Here is a 10,000-nt window from a genome sequence, read left to right on the forward strand (position 1 = left end):
CTGTATAGCGCTACTTAGAGATAAATACAACTAAGAGACAAAGTGTATTTTCTCCTCAGAGTCTTTAACCTGTGTCTGTATGTTGATGAACTGTTAATAAAACCAGGTGAAGATCTGGATCTGTTTGATCTCTGGTTTAAGTCCCCCCCCCCCCCCCCTGCTGGTCCTCCTCCTGACTCAGCAGTCTTATGTGTTGGTGGGTCTGGGTTAGAGCCTGCTGGGACAGGGTTAGAGGGCAGGACAGGATCGTCCTGGTGGGTAAAGGCTCACACCATGTGACCACGAAGTCCGGGTTCGAATCCTCTGCCTGGGACTGTCCCAGCAGGTCCTCTACCTCCCAGTCCTCTACCTCCCAGTCCTCTCTCTCTACTGTCTGTGTTTATCAAATGAAAGCAAAAATGCAGTCATTTACAGACTGAAGTGACACACCAATTTACATACATGTAATATATTAAAACAGCAGGGAGATAAAAATACATTTTCAACAATTATGAAGTAGTAAAATATACAATCTTCAATGAAAGGTAAACAGGGTAGTCAGACCAGATCTAGTGCAAATTCTGTGAAAGAAAAAAAATGAATTGTGCTCTCTCAACTGGTGTCCAGATAGATAGATAGATAGATAGATAGATAGATAGATAGATAGATAGATAGATAGATAGATAGATAGATAAATAGTTTTCAGTACAATATATTAAACTCTGCAGCACAATACATACATGGACAACAGCAGACACTCCACATATTATCGTGAAACAATACAGTGATACAATAGCAGAAACATATCACACACATACATTAGGTCAATGGGATGCATGCCAGTAGTGTGTGAGGAGGAGACTAAAGGAGGAGCTCAGAGTCCTGATAGCTATGGGAAAAAAAAATAACTGGAAATGAGCTGAAACCCAGAAAAACCAAACTTATCAGCTGAGAAACAGCAGTAATATTAATATAGGGCTCAAGAGGGAAATTCACCAGCATGGTCGTATAGGTGATTGTATTACTGTTACTAATATAACTGATATTATAACTGAGAATTTGGATTTTTATTGCCTCCACATCCATGGATTCGCTGCCGTGACTCCAAGTGGGAGAGAGAGAGAGAGAGTCTACAATATCTGAAGATATCGAAGCCTGATAAAAGCTCCCGCATGTCCTACTTGGAGTTTCCACTAGGAGGCGGACGTGAGCGTTTTCTCCCAGTCAGCAGGTCGTGTTTATGACATCATCATGACATGAACGCCGCATTAGCCTGAACAGACAGAGAGCGCCACCAGAGACGGTTTAGAAAGGAGACGGCGGGACTGCGAGTCATTCCCTGTCTCTGTGTCACATGGTTTCTCCTCTGCCCCGCCCCTTTAGGAGACTAGCGGCAGGTCCTGAGTCAGTTCACTCCAGTGGGAGAAGTGAACGTTAGACAGATTACGCCCGATTCTGTCGCCCCGTAGTCACCGCAGTAAGTTTTCACAAGCCACATATCTTCCCAACATTCTGACACTAAAATGGCATTTTTCAGACGGACAAATCAGGAGAAAATTAACTTTGTTGGAGATCGGTCTCTGTCTCACAACACACTCTGACAGATCTGGTGACATCATCATATCTGTTTTCCAACTGGACACACAGACATTTAAAGGGACTTATACGTGAAACCGTGAATTAAAAGTTAAAACTGAAATAACCCTCTACTAACCGTCCAAACAAGCTGGGGGGATGGGGGGGGGGGGGGGGGAGGCGACCACGCCCACTTAGGAGACAGGAAGTGTACCATTTCATACCATTGGCGCAGCTTGTAATGTGTCATCTTGTGTGTATAGAGCATCTTTGGCGCCGCCTACAGGAAGTCACACCGCATCAGAGCTGCAGTACAGCTGAGCTGATTGGCTGCTCGCTGAGCTGTCAGTCACACTGAGCTGTCAGTCACACTGAGCTGTCAGTCACACTGAGCGGTGGGCGTGTCACCAGAGGGTTGTCGGTTCAAATCCCTGAACCAGCTGCTGCTGAGCAAGGCACTGTAGAGCCTCTTAGACTCCACCCCCTCCCCCCATCAACTCACCCACCTCACTTCTCTGTCTCTCTCTCTCTCTCTCTGTCTCTCTCTCTCTCTCTCTCTCTCTCTCACTCTCTCTCTCTGTCTCTCTCTCTCTCTCTCTCTGTCTCTCTATCTCTCTCTCTCTCTCTCTCTCTCTCTCTCTCTGTCTCTCTCTCTCTCTCTGTCTCTCTCTCTCTCTCTCTGTCTCTCTCTCTGTCTCTGTCTCTCTCTCTCTCTGTCTCTGTCTCTGTCTCTCTCTCTCTCTCTCTCTCTCTCACTCTCTCTCTCTGTCTCTCTCTCTCTCTCTGTCTCTGTCTCTCTCTCTGTCTCTCTCTCTCTCTCTCTCTCTCTCTCTCTCTGTCTCTGTCTCTCGCTCGCTCTGTCTCTCTCTCCCTCTCTCTTTTTCTCTCCCTCTCTTTCCAACTCAATCACCTCTCTTTCTCGTTTATCCTTTCCCTCACCTCTCTCTCTCTTCCCTCTCTTTTCTCCTACTCCACTTCTTTTCAACACAAACACACACACATTATCACGACTCACCGACCACCAACCGACAAATACATGAACACGTACCCCCACACACACACACACACACACACACACACACACACACACACACGGCTGGCCTGTCTGTCCCGCAGGAAGCTGAAGCTGGAGAGCGAGCTGGCGGCTCAGCTGTGGAGAGTGTCCTGGGACGACATCCAGATGAGCAACCTGGAGAAAGTCCTGAAGAGAGCCTGCAGCAGACTGACCATGTCTATGGTAACACACACACACACACACACACACACACACACACACACACACACACACACACACACATACACACACACACACACATACACACACACACACACATTGACAGTTTAGTTAAGTTTAGGGCCGTTTTGTTTCATTTCGTTTAGTTTAGTTTCATCAGAATTAGTTTCGTTTCGTTTCGTTTCGTTTCGTTTTTGTTTAGTTTTCGTTTACTTTCATTTTCGTTTAGTTTAGTTTTTGTTTAGTTTAGTTTAGTTTCTGTTTAGTTTAGTTTAGTTTAGTTTTTGTTCAGTTTAATTTTCGTTTAGTTTAGTTTTTGTTTAGTTTAGTTTAGTTTTCATTTAGTTTAGTTTAGTTTAGTTTAGTTTTCATTTAGTTTTGTTCAGTTTAATTTTCGTTTTAGTTTAGCTTTTGTTTAGTTTAGTTAAGTTTTCATTTAGTTTAGTTTAGTTTAGTTTAGTTTAGTTTAGTTTAGTTTTTGTTCAGTTTAATTTTTGTTTAGTTTAGTTTTTGTTTAGTTTAGTTTTCATTTAGTTTAGTTTAGTTTAGTTTTTGTTTTGTTTTGTTCAGTTTAATTTTCGTTTTAGTTTAGCTTTTGTTTAGTTTAGTTTAGTTTTCATTTAGTTTAGTTTAGTTTAGTTTAGTTTAGTTTAGTTTTTGTTCAGTTTAATTTTTGTTTAGTTTAGTTTTTGTTTAGTTTAGTTTTCATTTAGTTTAGTTTAGTTTTCATTTAGTTTAGTTTAGTTTAGTTTAGTTTTCATTTAGTTTAGTTTAGTTTAGTTTTTGTTTAGTTTAGTTTAGTTTAGTTTTCGTTTAGTTTAGTTTAGTTTAGTTTAGTGTTTGTTTAGTTTAGTTTTCGTTTAGTTTAGTTTAGTTTTTGTTTAATTTAGTTTAGTTTTCATTTAGTTTAGTTTAGTTTAGTTTAGTTTAGTTTAGTTTAGTTTAGTTTAGTTTTCGTTTAGTTTAGTTTAGTTTTTGTTTAGTTTAGTTTTCATTTAGTTTAGTTTAGTTTAGTTTTCATTTAGTTTAGTTTAGTTTTTGTTTAGTTTAGTTTAGTTTAGTTTAGTTTAGTTTAGTTTAGTTTTCGTTTAGTTTAGTTTACTTTAGTTTACTTTAGTTTAATTTAGTGTTTGTTTAGTTTAGTTTTCATTTAGTTTAGTTTAGTTAACTTTAGTTTAGTTTTTGTTTAGTTTCATTTTCGTTTAGTTTTTGTTTAGTTTAGTTTTCGTTTAGTTTAGTTTAGTTTTCATTTAGTTTAGTTTAGTTTAGTTTAGTTTTTGTTTAGTTTAGTTTAGTTTAGTTTTCATTTAGTTTAGTTTAGTTTAGTTTTCATTTAGTTTAGTTTAGTTTAGTTAGAATTAGTTTAGTTTACTTTACTTTTAGTTTAGTTTAGTTTCATTAGAATTAGTTTAGTTTAGTTTAGTTTAGGTTTAGTTTAGTTTACTTTTTGTTTAGTTTAGTTTAGTTTAGTTTAGTTTAGTTTAGTTTAGTTTTCATTTAGTTTCGTTTAGTTTCGTTAGAATTAGTGTAGTTTAGTTTAGTTTTCATTTAGGTTAGTTTAGTTTAGTTTAGTTTAATTTTTTTGTTTCGTTTAGTTTCTTTTCGTTTTTTTGTTTCTTTTTGTTTCTTTTCGTTTTCGTTTCGTTAAGTTAAGTTAAGTTAAGTTAAGTTAAGTTTTGTTTCTTGTAGTTTAGTGAAGTCCAGTTTAGTTGATTTGCACAGTGCTAGAAGTCAAATGATAAAAACAGTGATGAACTACGATACGACCACAGCAAGAAGAAATGACATTTTAATTAATTCAAGGGACTAAAATATCTCTCCTTTTTGAAGTTGAGTTCGTCTTTTTTCTCCACAGAGAGGATCCAACTACGGCTCCCTGATGACCATGGAGGGAAACTTCCAGATCTACACCAAGACTGGATACTACAAGGTCTGTTCCCTCCTTACATATATAGATATGTACTGACACCAAACACCTGGCAGACTGTTCAGCCACCAAACACCTGGCAGACTGTTCAGCCACCAATCACCTGGCAGACTGTTCAGGCTGTTCAGACAGTAAACACCTGGCAGACTGTTCAACCACCAAACACCTGGCAGACTGTTCAGCCACCAATCACCTGGCAGACTGTTCAGCCACCAATCACCTGGCAGCCTGTTCAGCCACCAATCACCTGGCAGACTGTTCAGCCACCAAACACCTGGCAGACTGTTCAGGCTGTTCAGACAGTAAACAGGCTGTTCAGACAGTTCAGACAGTAAACAGACTGTTCAGACAGTAAACAGGCTGTTCAGACAGTAAACAGGCTGTTCAGACAGTAAACAGGCCGTTCAGACAGTAAACAGGCTGTTCAGACAGTAAACAGGCTGTTCAGACTGTTCAGACAGTAAACAGGCTGTTCAGACAGTAAACAGGCTGTTCAGACTGTTCAGACAGTAAACAGGCTGTTCAGACAGTAAACAGGCTGTTCAGACAGTAAACAGGCTGTTCAGACAGTAAACAGACTGTTCAGACTGTTCAGACAGTAAACAGGCTGTTCAGACTGTTCAGACAGTAAACAGGCCGTTCAGACAGTAAACAGACTGTTCAGACTGTTCAGACAGTAAACAGGCCGTTCAGACAGTAAACAGACTGTTCAGACTGTTCAGACAGTAAACAGGCCGTTCAGACAGTAAACAGACTGTTCAGACTGTTCAGACAGTAAACAGGCCGTTCAGACAGTAAACAGACTGTTCAGACTGTTCAGACAGTAAACAGGCCGTTCAGACAGTAAACAGACTGTTCAGACTGTTCAGACAGTAAACAGGCCGTTCAGACAGTAAACAGGCTGTTCAGACTGTTCAGACAGTAAACAGACTGTTCAGACAGTAAACAGGCTGTTCAGACTGTTCAGACAGTAAACAGGCTGTTCAGACAGTAAACAGGCCGTTCAGACAGTAAACAGGCCGTTCAGACAGTAAACAGGCCGTTCAGACAGTAAACAGGCCGTTCAGACAGTAAACAGGCCGTTCAGACAGTAAACAGGCAGTAAACAGGCTGTTCAGACAGTAAACAGACTGTTCAGACAGTAAACAGGCTGTTCAGACAGTAAACAGGCAGTAAACAGGCTGTTCAGACAGTAAACATGGTATAATGGGTTGTCATGATATTATTGTTCATTTTCTCTCCTGCAGGGAAACCTGGCAGCCATCAAGTACATCAACAAGAAACGCATCGAACTGACCAGGAAGGTTCTGTTTGAACTAAAACACGTAAGAAGCATCTATCTATCTATCTATCTATCTATCTATCCATCTATCTATCTATCCATCTATCTATCTATCTACCTATCTACCTATCTCTGTGTTCCTGCAGATGCGAGATGTTCAGAACGAACATCTGACCCGGTTCATCGGCGCCTGCATTGACCCGCCCAACATGTGCATCGTCACAGAGTACTGTCCCAGAGGCAGCCTGCAGGTACACACACACACACACACACACACACACACACACACACACACACACACACACAAACACACACACTCATACCCCTCTACCAGCCCTCTAAATCCCTCCAAACCCAGCGGTCATCAGATGGTCGCTCAGCCTCTCAGTTAGCAACCTGTCAGCACCGTAACCTAGCAACAGGGAAACACATGACAGGCCGCCGTGTGGGTTTGAGTTCAGCTTCACATGTCAGCTTCACCAGAAACACACAGACTGCTTCAGCTGAGGAGAAACAAACCTTCAGTAGAGTCCAGAGTGGAGTCTCAGCTGTCAGGAGGCAGACAGAAGTCACTTCACTATCAGCTGCATCTCTTCACACTGTGGAACCCTGATCAACCCTGACACTGAATATTTACATACACATTCTTAAAGTTCAGTTCAGTTCAGTTCAGTTCAGTTTTTTTTTTTTTTTTGTTATTAATGTTTTTGGTCAGACATTTACATTGAAATAACAGTTACATTATTATGAAATATAATATGTCTACTTTCAGGGTCTGTCCAGTCTTTTTTTTTTTTTTTTTACACATCTAAAAGAAAAAAGTCTGCAGTCCAGCAATAACATTCAAATCTAGCCAGACAACCAACACAAAACACACAGCATCAAAATGAAGACACAAGAAACAAAAAAACAATAAAAAAAAACAAAAAAACACAACACTCTAGGAAATCTACATAGGATAAACCTGGTCCAAATACATATTATGGTAAGGTAGGTAGCATCAAACTTTTATACCCAACAGTTGGGTGAGGAGTGGGCCCATACTTCATTAAACATCTCTTCCCTCCCAGCCACTCTGTAAGTAACCTGCTCATAACCTGCCATCGTACTTAATACCTCGATCCATTCTTTAAAAGTGGATAAAATGGAAGATTTCCAGTGGCGTGGAGTTATCCTACATCCTGTTCAGCTCAGTTCAGTTGATTTATGTACGGATAAACAAAAAGTAAATAAATACAACAAATATTTGCATTTAAAATGAAATATATGAGACTGTATATTTATAACAGTGATAACAATCATACATGTTTGAAAAGCAGTAGGTAGAAGTGCACAGTTATTGATTCCTGCCTCCTCAGTGAGTTGAGTATCAGCAGTATGTTTGGATAGGAACTATTTTTTCTCAGAGACGCACGACCTCCTCAGCCGCTGTAGCTCCACACAGCCGGAAGAATCCAGAAATAACTGCTGACAGAAAGCTCACTTTTTAAAAGATTTTCAAGATAACATCCTGATGTATGATTATACTGTGAGCGTCGTGTTTATCATAGTTTTCACAGACTGGCGTTTGCCCCCAGGTTTCTATGCAGTAGAGTAAGAGGGGGCCAGGCGGATTCACCAATGTGTTCTTAAGATAGATCTTAAGAAATTACATCAGAGGAAATTTTAGGAAGTTCTTAAGAAGGCTCTTAAGTGCAATTCCTCAATATTTTCTTAGTAACAGTCTCATTTCTTACTTAATTAATTTCTTTAATTTTCCAACTTAAGAACTTCTCAAAATAGGGCCTGAATTAATTCTGGTTAATAAACTTTAGGCTTACTGCCATTGAGGCTAGGAGACAAGGCTAGGAGGCTAGGAGACAAGGCTAGGAGGCTAGGAGACAAGGCTAGGAGGCTAGGAGACAAGGCTAGGAGGCTAGGAGACAAGGCTAGGAGGCAACCCAAAGTGCTTCCATCTACAAAACAATTGGGGAAAAACCTATTTAGAGCAACTAGAGCAAAGATTTAAACATTGGTTGCTGTTGGTAACTGTAAAATTTGCAGCTTATTTCCAACAGACATGAGACAGAGGCCTACCTGGCCCTACACCAAATAAAGCTTTACAATAAATGTTCATCTTAATGTTAGGTGTAGGGGAACCTATGAAGACTTTGAACTATAACCTACTTGTCTAAAATGTGTTTAAATATATGATATTAGAGGCTTACCTTTTCACTGTAGGAGTTTTAAGACAGGTGAAGGGCCGTCTTAAAGTTAAGAAAAAAATCAAGAACAAATTTGACAACTTTCATTTCAAGAATACCATTTATTCCTAAGTTTTTTCTTAGGAAGAAACATAAGAAGAAAGTTAAGAAAATATATAAGAACTGTTTCTGAGAATAGCATTTTTTCCTATTGTTTTTCTTAAGACTAAAGTTAAGAAAAAAATGGCACTTGAGAAGATTTTTTTTCTTAAGAGGGTTTTGTGACATGCTAACGCTAACCTGCTAAGCCGCACACACACACACACTCTCTGTCTCCGCCCCGCTGCTTATTATGGGATAGAAGCTTTTCCTCCATGAGACCATACAGGCTCTGGGAGTGACATACAGCAGGTCACACACACACACACACACACACACACACACACACACACACACACACACATAGATAGACCCAGAGCATGCATCTGCCCACACACACACCTACACACATTGAGATTTGCACACACAAACACACACACACACACACACACATATGCGTAGGCAGTTTTTCTCTTGTACATGCATGCAAACACACACACACACACACATGTGCACACACACACACACACACACACACACAAAAGGGCTCTGTCCTGATTGGAGGATTGTCTGAATCATAGCAGCAGCAACACACACTGAAGCTACAGTGTATATAACAACTGTTACTGTGTGTGTGTGTGTGTGTGTGTGTGCGTGTGTATGTGTGTGTGTGTGTGTGTGTGTGTGTGTGTGTGTCCTCCAGGACCTGATGGAGAGTGAGAGCATCACTCTGGACTGGATGTTCAGATACTCCCTCATCAACGACATCGTCAAGGTAATGCTGTCGTCATGGTAACGGGTCTGGAGCTGTAGTGGGCGGAGCTACAGTGTTGTGCAAAAAACATCAGAACTAAACTGATCAGAACGGATCAGAATGGATCAGCAATATCTCTTTGATCAATATCTTTGAATGAAGCATCATTTGAACAGAAGTGAGAACTCATTTTAGAAACTTCTAATTAACCACAGTTAACTCGTTAGTGATGTCATAGTGATGTCATAACACTACTACTACTGCTACTAATAATAATAATGATTCCAACACTATAACATGTTAAATAAAAAACTATGAGTGACAGTATTAAATACTGCTGCATCAATGGCAGCAGAACTTCTAGAGGCAAAGAAAGACAAAAAAAATTAAAAATGTCTGATATGAAATTGATCAACAATGTGAAATATATTCGCAAAAATTATAAATATATCAAGATTCTTAAATATATGCACAAAAATGCTAAATATGTCCAGATTCCTGCTCAGTGTGACACATCAGAGAGGTGAGCAGCTTCACACTGTCGGCCTGCAGGTCGTCACCATGGCAACCTGGCCGACGCCGTAGAGCCGGTGTCACATCATCTGTCACCTAGCAACGGTCATGCAGGAGGATGGTGGCGCTACGACAACAAGAATGATTAATTTATTAATTATCATAATTATTAACTATCAACATCATAATTGTTAGTTTTCAGGCTCCAGCTGTCACTTCATTCAATCTGTTTCCTGTTTCTCCTCAATAAAACAGTAAAGTCGAATGAAATGATGAGATGCAGCATTTTAAATCTCTAAACTTTGACTGCAATTCTTCATTTATTCTAAACACTGATCAGAGAACAGTTTATTATTTTCAAAAGTGTGAAAGAGAAACTGAAGCGGACGTCAGCGGTGACGAGGCGGCAAAAACGCCTCAAAGTGAAACTCAATTCAGTTTCTATGAACAAAAC

General features: G+C 39.8%; 1 protein-coding gene across 1 annotated transcript in view; it reads left to right on the forward strand.

The window, feature by feature from the left end:
• Nucleotides 1–10,000, forward strand: part of LOC139667967 (atrial natriuretic peptide receptor 1-like) — a gene marked incomplete at its 5' end in the record, with an annotated part of 27,396 nt that overhangs the window by 3,849 nt on the left and 13,547 nt on the right. Inside the window, 5 exon segments of the mRNA XM_071547438.1 lie at nt 2,671–2,791; nt 4,644–4,718; nt 5,963–6,040; nt 6,144–6,248; nt 8,983–9,054. Coding sequence (XP_071403539.1) covers nt 2,671–2,791; nt 4,644–4,718; nt 5,963–6,040; nt 6,144–6,248; nt 8,983–9,054 — 451 coding nt within the window.

The sequence above is a fragment of the Centroberyx affinis genome, unplaced genomic scaffold (genome assembly GCF_046629955.1).
Source record: "Centroberyx affinis isolate AG114_WGS23_722 - 3 ecotype Tasmania unplaced genomic scaffold, CSIRO-AGI_Caff_v1 ptg005914l_1, whole genome shotgun sequence".
NCBI lineage: Eukaryota > Metazoa > Chordata > Actinopteri > Beryciformes > Berycidae > Centroberyx > Centroberyx affinis.